Source organism: Molothrus ater, chromosome 2 (genome assembly GCF_012460135.2).
Source record: "Molothrus ater isolate BHLD 08-10-18 breed brown headed cowbird chromosome 2, BPBGC_Mater_1.1, whole genome shotgun sequence".
NCBI classification, from domain to species: Eukaryota; Metazoa; Chordata; class Aves; order Passeriformes; family Icteridae; genus Molothrus; species Molothrus ater.
The window spans coordinates 38647793-38660834 of NC_050479.2; the positions used below are offsets into that span (position 1 = coordinate 38647793).

The 13042-nt window shown below is 34.4% G+C and overlaps 1 protein-coding gene across 4 annotated transcripts in view; it reads left to right on the forward strand.

Annotated features, from left to right (window-relative positions):
- Positions 1-13042, forward strand: part of FGF14 (fibroblast growth factor 14) — a 381292-nt gene that overhangs the window by 279916 nt on the left and 88334 nt on the right. For 3 of the 4 annotated variants that reach the window (XM_036390889.2, XM_036390911.2, XM_036390900.2), the window contains one exon: positions 9706-9816. The exons of the other annotated variant lie outside the window; for it this stretch is intronic. In XM_036390889.2, the coding sequence (XP_036246782.1) occupies positions 9706-9816 (111 nt within the window). The remainder of the gene's footprint in view (positions 1-9705; positions 9817-13042) is intronic. 4 annotated transcript variants of the gene reach the window in all.

Genomic DNA, 13042 nt, shown 5'->3' on the forward strand with positions numbered 1-13042 from the left:
AACATGCAAGTGCTTGTGCAAATAGTAGAATAAACTATAGGAAATTGTCTGCTATTTTTTGCCTGGTTAAAGAGCATTCCCAGGCAACAATTAGTTACACTGCAAAAAAAAAGAAAGAACTTAATCTTTAATATGACTTGCTATTTCTGGTTCAAATAGTTCTTACTAATCTGCTTCTGGTAACTCATCACATTTCTTGGGTATGTAATTTCTTAATAAATAAATAAATTTAAAAAGCAGAACACACTCTATTATACTTTTTTTGGTAATGCTTCCTCCTTTTCACTTCTGTTGCCCTTAGTGGTTTTGGAGTTTATAAGTGAAAACAGCAACCCTTTTTGAAAGAGAACTGTAGTGCTATTTAAATTGTTAAAAATTTCCTGATGACACTGTATGTGTAATGATATTAAAAATTCTTTTGTAGCTCTTCTCTAAGAATTAATGCCAGTACATTCATGCTTTCCTAGACAAATAAATATTTTCCTAAGTAAATAAGTTATTGTATTCATACTAACAGCACAAATTTTCCCTTGTCTGATGGAACCTCTGTAATCTTGCTTTATACAGAAACAATAATGTTCTTAACTAATAACAAATATGAAAATATATTTATTTCCTTTTCACAATGGGATTATCCATTTTGCAATCAATACTCGTTTGAATTCCTGCATCTCCAGTAATATTGCTTCTTCATGAAGAGGACTGAAATGCAATTTGCACTTAACAGATCTTATTTTGCTGTGATTTCTTTGTAAACAAATTTTGTCTTTGTAAGGAAATCTGTTCAGCCAGTGACATAGTTTGACAATGATGATTTATGTTAAAGCATAAGGATTAAATAATAATTTATAAATATACATAGAATATACAATATTAATCAATAATAATTAATTAATAATAATTAATTAAATAATAATTAAAAATATACATAGAATATACAATATTCTACTATGTAAAATTCTTACTTTTCTACTTTTTTAAAAGTTTTAAGTCAGTTTATTGGTCCAAATTTTTTCATAGTAAATGTTTTCCTGTCTGATATAAAGAAGAAATCTTTTTGTTTTGTACATTATTGAATACTTAATTAAAATGTGACTGTTTTATCAGCACCTTTATTTCCTTTAAATAAGTTTTTAAAATTTGAAACAGATTTATTTATCTTTGGTTACTACTTAATACTTTTATTTTGTTAATCAAGAGTTTACATTTGTGCACTAATTTGTTAGTACTGATGAAAAAGGATAATTCCTGTTTCTTTTGCCTTTCTGATTTATATATTTAAACCTGCACAAATCTCAACTCATTCTGCTCATCTCAGCAAACTGTCATAGAAATGATGATTTTTGATTATCAAAATTTTATAAAATGTAGTAATGCATCTATGGTGGCAGTAAAAAATGAGACTTCTGCATTAGGAGATATTTGAAATCTGCTGCACCTGAAATCAGGAAAGCTTTTAAGTTCTTCAGCTGTCAAAGAAAATTGAATCTTTGCTCTGCAATGTGTCTCTGACACATCTTATGGGAAAAAAATCTTATAGGGAATGGCTGAGGGAGCAGGGGTTGTTCAGACTGCAGAAAAGAAGGCTCAGGGGGGGCCTTATCACTCTCTACAACTGCCTGAAAGGAGTCTGTAGCCAGATGGGGGTCAGCCACTTCTCCCAGGTAATGAGTGGCAGGACAAGAGGAAATGGCCTCAAATTGTACCAGGGAAGGTTTAAGTTGGATATTAGAAAAAAAATTTCCTCACTGGAAGGGTGAAAGCATTGAAACAGGCTGCCCCAGGAAGAATCATCATCCCTGGAAGTATATAAAAGTATAAAAGTATATAAAAAATGTACAGACTTGGCACTAGGGAACACGGTGGTGGACATGGCAGTGCTGGGTTAACAGTAGGACTTAACATCTTAAAGGTGTTTCCAAATGAAATGAGTCTATGATTCTATATTTTACAATTTCTAATTTCCACTTCAACTAGGAAAAAAAAATCTTCTTTGTCCCAGTTCATTGGCAGTGCATCTTCTCTTTTTCTCCAATTTTAAAACTAGTTGGTAAATTAAAATTTCTTGAACGTAATGTTAATAGATTATTTTAATATTTTGAGCCATTGGCAAAACATAAAACTAAATATAATATACTATGTTCTTGACAAGCATATTTCAGATGTGATGGTTTTCATATCTAAGCAGAGGAAATATACTTCATTTTGTGGACTTTTATGTATTCTGTCAAGAATTAAATAAAGTTAGTAACAAGTTAAAGACCCCTGCCACTTGGTGTTATGGAAGCTTCCTGAAATGGAATGTCAAGTAGAATTCAATACTTTGCATTAAAATTATCCTGTTATCCTCTCTCCATTAGCAATTGCCCTGATGGCTTTGAATACTTGTAAAATAGACTGTTTGGGCACTTTGAAAATTATTTCTAAGTCAGTTGGTGAAAGAAATAGAAGCTCACTTCAGATATTTCATTGCTTAGTAATGCAGCATGCAAGGAGATAAGTAGTAAAGCTTGTGAAAATAAATGCAATATTTAAACATTGACTTCTAAAACCTGAAATTATTTAGGAAGGGGAGTATCAAATGCATTCTTTGGTGAGTTAGGTGCTATGTGAAATAAATTCAATTACATGTGTAAAGGTCATCTATGCCCATCCTATTGTGCTTTCAGCATTCAGTGACATCTTTAGAGAAATCTCATTCTTAAATCCCATTTATTTACTGATTCCAGGGGCAGTGCATTAGTCAAATTTTATACACAGTTTAAATGGTAATAGAAGCTGTCATGTTATTGTGCTTTGATATTTTTTGAGTGTGAGCAAAATTACATTTTGTGTTTGGCAAAGGCTTTTCATGGAAAGATAACAAAGTAGAGATTATTGCAAATTGAAGACACAAATTACCTATTTCTGGGATCTATTGCTTAATGGTTTTTTTCTTTTCAAGAGAAACATTAAGCAGTATTTTTTATAATGTTAATGTTTTGCTGTTGCAATTTAGAATCAAGAATGTGCCAGGTAAAGCTAAGATATTCAGGTACAGGAACAGCTCCAAAACATGGTACTAGAATGTTATTTTATCTACATTAGTAAGGTTCAGTAAGACATATTGGGTATTTTTTAGGTTTATGTAAAATGAAAAGAACAAATAAAAAACTGTAATAGCAAGACTTCTCTTACATGGAATTTAGACAGTAGAAATTTTAGTGTTTCAGAGTAAATTGAGAAAGTGAATACAGTTGCTGAGATGGGGCTTTTTCATTAGTGGAAGATCATGCTTTATAGTTAAATATATTAAGCTGTGACTGGTGCTTTCTAAGTAAGCTTGGCAGTAGAGACCAGCTTCTTCTCAGTATTTCTGTGTATAACATAAACTAAGATATCATTTAGATATTAAGGAATTTGAGATCTTTGAATTTTAGTGTGTTTTAGTGTATTAGTTTAGTTTTGAATTGTAGTGGATTTTAGTAGAAGAAACATAGTCAAAAGTGGAAGGCAGTTTTTAGGTGGGAATTTTCAAAAAAATCCATGTGTTGCAAGATCAGAACCATCAGATTTATAGAGTATAGTCCAGTAGGAAGAGAAATGTAAATTATTTAATGAATTTACTAAAATTCAGCTACCATGCTCGTGTAAAATATTGATTTTGGAACAAAGTGTTTTCTGAACAATCTAATCTTCTTCCCTTTCCAAAAAATACCCTTCAAAATAATATGTGTGGTAAAGGAGGCTGTTAATTGTTATGCTGTAGACAAGTCTATTGAATCCAATCAACTTGTAAATCTGAACAGATATAAATTATTCCAGCTAGCAGCCAAGTTCCTGTAATTCTGTTGATGATCATATTTGTTCGAGTAAAGCCATATAGCAAGAAACAAGGCTTATGTAGTTTGAAATGCATTGTGAGACCCAGAGAAAAAATGTGAGCACCCACAAATGGAAAGGGAGCACATTTTGCTGTTAACATAAAAACATTTGCAACACAAAGGCAAGGATGCCAGCACAAAGGGGCCTTTTAAGAAAAGCAACCATTTTGCAGAACTCCAGCTTGCTTTCATAGTTTACCAGGAAATTTCATAAACGCTGTGGAAGTGCCAATGACAATGGCAGCACAGGAACGTGGGAGGACTCTCTGTCTCCTCACCGCGCTCTCAAAGCGGGGTTCTGCAGGAGATGAGCTTGTGATGTGAGGCATAAATGGACAAAAAGTAGAGTTAAAAATAAACACCAAAGTTGAGTGCCCTGTAATCATCATGAGAACGGAAAAATAAGTGAGCAAAGAGAAAGCCACCTCGTTTCAGAACAAGTACTATTATTACTTATGGGAACAGGGAATAATGGAAGCTATTGCTTTTCTGAGTTCACATTATGTGCTTTTCCCTTTTGCCCTGAATAGAGCAAAACTTTCTTTCAAAAATATTTTTCTCTTAGGTTTTTAATTAAAGTTTAATTTTCTAATGCATATTGTGAGATATTGAAGAAATATTAAAATGAGAGAGCACTAGCATATAAAATAAACGTTCAGATTTTATTATTTCTGTTAACAATGAGAGAAAGTAAAAAAAGCGATCAGAAACTTGGAAACATTAAGACACCAGGTGATAGGACAGTCTAATAAAGAAGTTAAGAGCGTATAAAGCTTTTGAATGCAGGAGCTGTATCATTGGAACAGCTGAAGACTTTAATAATGAGGGATGGCTTTAGATGCCTATTTAGGATTTTATCACCTTTAAATGAAGTACAAAGTTCTGTATTTTGAATTCCCCATTGGCAATGTACTAGCTTCAGGAAGCTTGCTGTTGAGATTGTATAACACTTTTCAGAGGACCCTGCGCTTTTATGTGCTGGAATGACAATGCATGGCTTGGCATAAACAAGGTGAAATGTGATGTGATCATCTGTAACGACTGTACCTGTTTGAGTACTGTTACAGTAGAGCAGAAGCAGTACACTTGAGAAGAAGATGACTTTTGAAAACTGGGAAAAGCGTTCCAGTGGGAACTGAAATACCTGAAATGAGAATCCAAAAAATAAAATGTAATTTTTAACGTGGAATTTTTTCCCTGCTTCCAGCGCTGAATTGCTTAGTGGAAAGTTTCTAAAATACTAAGCACTACAGAGATGTGTTTTAAGTCTGAAAAAGTATCCAGACATTAATCTAAAGCAGCAGTAAGTTTCTGTGCAGAAGTTGGTGAGGGGTTGAAGATGTCTTGAACTGTGGTATTGTGGATGGGGTCTAACCTGCCTGCAGGGGGTAATTAATTATTATACAAAGTAGAGACACTTCAGCAAGAGAGATGGCAAGAATTCCAGTCCAACATAGCCTACACGTAACACACTACTGTTAGAGTACTCTTGTGTGAGAAGTCAAGAAAAGGGGCTTTTTGCTCTTTCCAGGCCTTACAAAATAATAGGGAGATGTGGCTGGAGTGGATGAGACACTCTAAACTTTGGGTGGGTATTTTACTTCCCAGGTATAAAAGGAATTTTGTGGTTGCAGGATTTGGGGGGGGTAGACTTTTTAAAAAAATCTGAATACAGACTATAATGGGGTTTTATGATAGTTCAATAAAGTTTAATAGGTGAGGGAGAAGATTCCTAACAAATGCTGACCATAACATCAGTGAGCAAGACATGACAGCCAAGTCATGGTGACTATCAGGGTACCATAAACCTTAAATAAAAAATGCTCTGTTTTTTTGTTTTGTTTTGTTTTTTTTTTCTGGACCAATATGAGTGGTACTTTTAGTACTAAAATATCCACAGGTAAAAACTGCTGGACGGAAGTGCAAAGAATAAAGGATGAGTAAAACATGAAGTACCTGGAGCTGTTACCATGGGTTTGGTGCTCTGCTATCTGAGCACACTGTACCTCTAAATACTGGCTTTTACCTGGCTCACTGAGCAACTCATTTTGTGGCAGACTGGTGGCTGACTGGATAGTGCAGTTTATTCTCCATAAGAATGTGAGTTGATGTGAGACTCCCCCCACCCCCCCCCGTCCCCCAAATTAAGCATTCGCTTGTCAGCAGACTTTTATTTAGTACTTTTGCACAGAAGAGGGAGGAAATAAATAATGACAGTAAAAAAAAAAGCTTTTCTCTGATAAAAACTAAACATTAAAACTTGAGTGGATGCCAAGGGACTAATTTTTAAAATATACAATAGGCATATTCACCACTGTTCTTTTAATGTTTTAAATTCAACTATGTGTTAACACTCATATTTAATAAGTTTTTTCCCTAGGTTATTTTAAATCTATAAACTTTCTAAATACATCCGTCCTGGCAGTGTGTTGGAGTGGGGAAGTACATGTGAAAGCCATCCTCTCTGTGAACAGAAAATATTCACAATTCAAAACATGAAGTGTCATAATTGTGCTAGAGCAAGAGCTGCACCCAGCCTGTCATGAGTTAATGGAAAGCCATTTTTGTAGCCACTATTTGAGAGAGAAGACATCTTAATTAAACTCTGCCTTTGTTGAGAACATCAGAAAAGCTACTGACAGAGTGTTCATGCTAACTGCAATCATGCATCCTGCCATCACCACTGACAAGGAAAAAAAGCAAGAAAAGTGGGCTGCAAGTGGCTGCTGTCACACAGATTAGTGTGAAAGAGAGGCTTAAGGAGCTGTTGCTTTGTCCATTCGGTACAGCTTTGAATTTTAAGAGACAACCTTAATAATGACAAGTCAGAATAATTTTTCCCAGTGTATGGCATTGCTGACATGTCATGCTGAACTATTTTCAACCTTAGAAATCAAGGTTCAAAAAAAGATTGATGAAAATCATTAGGAAATGCTGAACTGTTCCATAATTTTTGATGCACAGTGAAGTTTGCTTTTTTTCAGTTTCATTTGCCCTGAAATCAAGGTGTTTGAAATTAAATACAAATTATATTGTTCACAAAATAACCTCACTGTGGCAGCTAGGACACAAAGAGAACTAGTAACCAAATTTCTATGATATAATCATGAGTTCATGATTTTCTGTCATAAAATCATGAGCTCTTTGGTGAGGTTGTATGCTCTTATCTTGTTTCTGATTTTTTTTCCTGTATTTTCTTGCCATTTTCTTTCTCTTACATGTGGGAAGATAAAAGCAAGTGTGGGGGTTAAAGGGTAAGGATAAATGCTGGTCTGTCTGTCTTTGTCACTCTGGTGAGAGTTATATAAAGGTGACACACCCAGCACCACTCTTCTGCTGTTGTTTCTGGGCATTGTTGCTCACTCCTCCTGTCTAGAAAACAGTAAAAAAAAAAAAAAAAAGTGTGGTCAACAAGGATTTGAGAAACTCATTTGCAAATCATCTGAAGCTGACTGTTCCTGTAATATTATTAAGAGACAAAGGGTAGATGAAATGCTACAGAAATGCAGGGACTAGCAGATTTCTCTTCTCTGCTTGCTCAGATGTCTCAACAAGGATGTGAAAGGGTAATTTATCTTTCTGCAAGGTGAAGAGATAAACTTCTTGCCTGAAAGGATTGTCTGCTTCATCTTGGAGATATTTACCTTGAAGCTGTATGGAGTAGTCTTTGTGACTATTGCTTATTATGACTCGCATCAAGATTGATGTGTCACTTCTCTTTAATTCAGATATAATTTTGGATAGCTGGTAAAGCAGGGTTAATTTTAAATAATGCTTTTGATGAAAACAGATGAATGATTATTAGAAATTATATTTAATTTTTCAATTTAGAAAAATGAATAGAATGAGTATAAAAAAACAACTTTGAAAATGACTTCTAAGTTTGACATTTTTCCCTTGAAGCAGTAGATGTAAACAGTGGGTGACAGTGAGTTGACTCTACTTTGCCTTCCTATGAAACTTCTTTGCACTAGAAAATGTTGATAAAAAATAATTTATTCATGATTCCTTGGGTATAGAAAGTGTTTTTCAAAATGCTGATAATTTTCCTATTTATAATTTTTAAAGATCTAGCTTTAACAATATTTTATTATATTTTTATTTAAAGATGCCTTTTTAATGAGTGTTAAGCCAGCATGTTTAAAATTGTCAATTTGAAGTACTCATTGAAAGCATACATTGATAGGAATAGTGCCTGTGTAAAAGGAACTCAATTTTCATTTTTAAATTTTGAAAATACTTTTGAATCACCTGATGAAATTGATGGAGTTAATACATTCAAATGAATTACAGTTTGACATGTTTAAATTTTTTAAAATATTTGTTTCTGAGTATTCATACTTAAAGACAAACTTTTGATAATGTAAAATTAACAGAAAGCAAAATTTCCAGTTTAAATAAATTTTAAAAATTTAAGTTGCAATATGCTTATATTTTGATCTTTGATTGTCCATATTATTTATTTTCATGCCTTGGAAGTCTTACAGTGTTACTATTTATAGTAACAGTTTTTTTATTATATTTACAGTTAAACTTGTATTTTTAATTCAGATGGGCTTATTGTTTAATATGACTTTGTAATTTGGATATTCAATAAAAACATTTGCAGGATAATTTCATAGAAGTGAGCCTCTACAGAAATTTCAGTACATACTATTTAGAGGCAGTTTTGTTTATCGCTGTTTGTTTTCACATCCCTTTAGGATACTCTAAGTAACCCAGCATGATTAATTGTGAGAGCAATTATACACAAATTTTGTATTCTGCCCACAGGCATGCATGAAAATACTTTCTGTCTTCCTTTGAAGTTCACATGTTTATTTATTATATATCTGTATCAGAGTATTTATGAATTTAATTCATTATTGCACAGCTAAGCGTGATATGATATAGATATTTTAATGCCAATGTCCTCACAAATTTATGTACTGGCCATCTGGAAATTGGCCTAATAGTTAACGTTTAACAATATTAATATTGATATCACCTAGAGGTAGTTCTGTTGAGTTTTTTAAAGATGTGATGCCTTCTTTCTGTGAAATAATTTTCTAACAGCTCAGTTTGTGGTTTGGTAAGACAACATCTGTGCTGTGAATCAAAGAGTTTGTGGCTCGGCACTCCCTGCGCAATTATTGGCAGTTTTCATAAACACAGAATATTAAATGGAGAACCTTCGTTGTTCCAAACTACCTGGATTTCCCCTAGCTTTATCTTACTGAGAGCTTTTTCAGCTTTTTCTTTCTGCTGAACAAAGGCTATGTCTTGCCCTGATTTTGAGTGTTATTACCTGGGGGGTGGGAGAGGGCAGGTGAGTTGGATCTGCTTTTAGCTTGGTTAAAATATTCTGAGAACTTCAGATGGTACTGTTACAAATTGTACCCAAAAGATTTACCACTTTTGCTAGGAAAGGAAACAGACCTTTTCCTCCCAGTTTCCTAAACCTTATGTGCAGTACAGTAAGTTGCTAACATATATGAAACCAGTAGGGTTTTTCAAATGTTTTGTTAGTTTCTATAAAACTTGTTGCTATAGTCTACAATTTTTTGCAGGGCTTAATATGGTTTAAGCTTTTGTCTGTGGGTATTTCGGATGTTCTTTTTTCCTCTGTTTTACCTGTATTAATTATAATGAAGGATGTTGGAGGTAGAGAACAGACATAGAACTGACCTAACAACACTCTGCAGAGAGATTTTTCTCCATCTCCATCAGCACACATCCTGTTGTAGTGCTTACTTTTAAGACAGCATTGCTGCTTCACCAAACATCCTCCTACAGTGAGAGAAGTAGGGATAACTCTTGGAAAAAGTTTTGAGGCTAGTGACAAAATATGTTTGTCTTTCAGATCCCCAGCTCAAGGGTATAGTGACCAGGTTATATTGCAGGCAAGGCTACTACTTGCAAATGCACCCCGATGGAAGTCTCGATGGAACCAAGGATGACAGCAGTAATTCTAGTAAGTGACTGCCCCAGGGGAATGTGTTAATCGCACACGCAGACCGCACCGCTCGAATGTGTTTGCACAGGCACCGTGGGAATGCCTGCCTGCCTGCCTGCCTGCCTTTGGAGGGTTTCTGAATGTGTTGTGTCCCAAGGAGGAGGGTTCTGTCCCTTCGAAGCCTGGTGATCACCAGCATGGCTCGTGCAGGACATTGGCCTAAATGTGTTGCCTCTGAAAGGGGAAGGTGTTAAGAGCTCACGGACCTTAGGAGGGAGATATTTAGGCCAATGAATGTCTTCTGGTAATTTTATAAAAGTGGTAAAATTATATTAAAAGAATTTTTTAATAAGAATTCTTTATCCAACAAAAATTTCTTATCTTCTGATAAATAACAAAGAAACAACAAGACATGGAAACTAAATTTCCCAGAAAAATCCAAATTTACAAGCAAATAAATGTATGATAAACTATCAAAGACCTTCATAAAAATGCTAATGCTAAATTAACTTGCTGAAGGTACTAAAAATTTCGGGGCTAAAAATCCTTTGCTAGCCAGAATTCCAATGATGTTAAGAGATTTTTGCCACTGTAGAGATGGCAAAAGTGGCAGTTTTTAAAAATGTTCCAAACAAAAGAGGTCTTGAAAGGCTGTGTGGGTTGCTGCTTTGGTATGCTTTTCCTATGATACTGCTACGTATTTTCGTTCAATGAGCATATATATATGTTTCATAACTTCAGCTGCAAATGGTAATTAAACAAACCTATTCTTACTCTAAAAATAGTTGATTTGTGTTTTGTTTATTTTAATTACCATGACATATTTAAGTAACATTTCTGTGTCATCTCAAATTTTATTTTAAACACTTTTAATACACAAGATTTATTTTCTTATTATGCATATATAAATAACCCCTTAGTTTCCTTAAAAATGTTGAAATTAGGCTGCAGAAATTAAAGTATTTGAGTTTTCTGCCTTACATTGGTAAGGTTCCTGTTTTAGTTGTCATTTTTAACACCTTTCATCAGCAGATAGCATGATCATCTTTTATTATTTGGTTTGGAGTTTTTTAATAGAGAAAAGTTGTTTAATACATTTTTATGTGTATCTCTCTGCTTGTTTTTCAAGTGTTTTTGTTCCCCTTCCATGTCCTCCCCATCCCACTCCCACCCTTGTTTCTTTTCTTCCCTCCATGTGTCTATCTCTCATGCCCACTTCAGTACTGGAGTACACACTACAACCTTAAAAAAGACAAGATTATTCTCACTTTTTATAGAAGCTTTGCCTAGATGAGGTCTCAGAACTCTCTTAGGGTATAAATGCAGATCTCTGTCTCTCTGCCCCTCTCTCTTATTCTTAGCTTCAGCAAGAAGATGTGTAGGACTGCAACAATTTTGTAATGTTTTATTGTTATTTCGGAGAGGTTTTTTAACTCTAAGATCTCTACAGATGTGGAGTCATTTCAAAGATAGATCACAGTGGCCTTACTTTTCTCTTTTTCATGTTGTCATCTTTACAAATTGTCTTCTTTTTTTTTTTTACTCTTTCTCCTCTTCTGTGCATTTCTGATTTTCCAGCTCTCTGCCCATCTTCCTTATTCTTTTTCCAAAATGCAGAATAAATGTTCTATATTATGAATATTCTGAAATATTGAACTGCTCCAAACTCAACCAAATACCATATAGAAGTATTGTGTATTTTGGATAAATATTGTTAGTTATTTTGTTTTACTGAAAATTATTTTTTGGTTAAAAAATTGTGGCATTTTTTTCCCACAAAGTCTTTTTGTTTTTTCTGTCTTCAACTGGTGGGATTAATTTTTTCTTAACTACTCCAATTTTCCAATATTTTTTGGAAAGACAGTTTAGAACAGAAGAGCGCAAAATTAATGTGTTTGCCAGGAAGGCCTACAGTCTACATCTGAAATTTTGTTGATATATATGTATCAACCCTATTAAGAGCTGAAAAGATTTACCCATTTGGTATATTTATTATTGTATGAATATGTGTTTGTTTCTTTTGTGCTGCCAGTCTTAGTTTTTTTCCCTTTCCACTTTGTTACCTTTCATTTCCTGTTGAACTTTTTTTCCTACTGCTTTTTTTATTGCAGCATATGATGTTTTTCCTTCTTTCTTTCGCTTTAAAACAATAATTTTCTCACGGATAGAATTTCCAGTGTTTTGATATTTTATTTTTTGAGCTCCTTAACATGGTAATTTCTGTCTGAGGCTTACAAGTGAATAACTTTTGGCAGCTGCCCAAGGGAGAAGATCCTGCCTCTGACTGTGGTGCTTGCAGGCTGCCCATTTAATGTGCCCAGTGGGTGAAGGGATGGACACATATCAGCTGTCTGTAGGACTGATAGAATACCTGCCTGGATAGTGAGGATGACTTCCATTCAAAGTGTGTTTCATAGAAAGAAGGAAATACAGACTGCCAAAGGGTGTGCATCTTTGCCAGCCTTCCACCTGTCTTCTGACTAGTCACTGTCCCTGAAGAGAGCCCACTGAGTAACTGGGTGTCAGAGAAGCCAGAGGGAGCGAGGAGTGAGGGAGAGAAAAAAGATGCAGTTTCTTTTTTGTCTTCAGCAAGGAAACTGTTTGAAGCTTAGTCATGCTGCTACTTTTTGTGCTGTTGCCATGTATTCTGTGTCAAGCAGTTAGAGAAGTACTTGGAGTTAAAATTCCCTCAAGTGCCTATATCATTTTGTACTCATTTTACATGTATGTCAGTAAACATAACTTTACACCCTTTTGTTATAGAAAAGTACCTCAAACTAAGATTAAAATTTGCTTCTATCTGAAGTCAAAATGAGTTGTACCAGCTGTTTTAATCAGCTGCTTATTGTCCCAGTTTGAGTAAAGGCTAGAAACTGCAGAGAGAGATGACAAAATTTTTAGTGCATCACTGTATGCAAAAACTTGCATGAAAAAAGAAGGAAGACTTGATGTGCAATTGCATGAATGTACTTTCGTCTGCTCGTGTTGATGGCCATGATATTAGAACCCAACCTAAACAGAAACAGACCAACAGGTTTCAGTTCATTGTTGTAACTTCTTTTTATAACTTTTCCAAGATAATGATGTTTAATGAAACAATGGTAATTAATGCACCTATTTGTTAATGGTGCTGAGTTTCCTTAAATCACTTCCCTAAATTAAGGTTGTTAGCCAAACAATCTTGTCTGCACAGTCTGTATTTTTTTTTTTTTGCCCCAGTCACAGTGATATCTTGTTTTAGCTG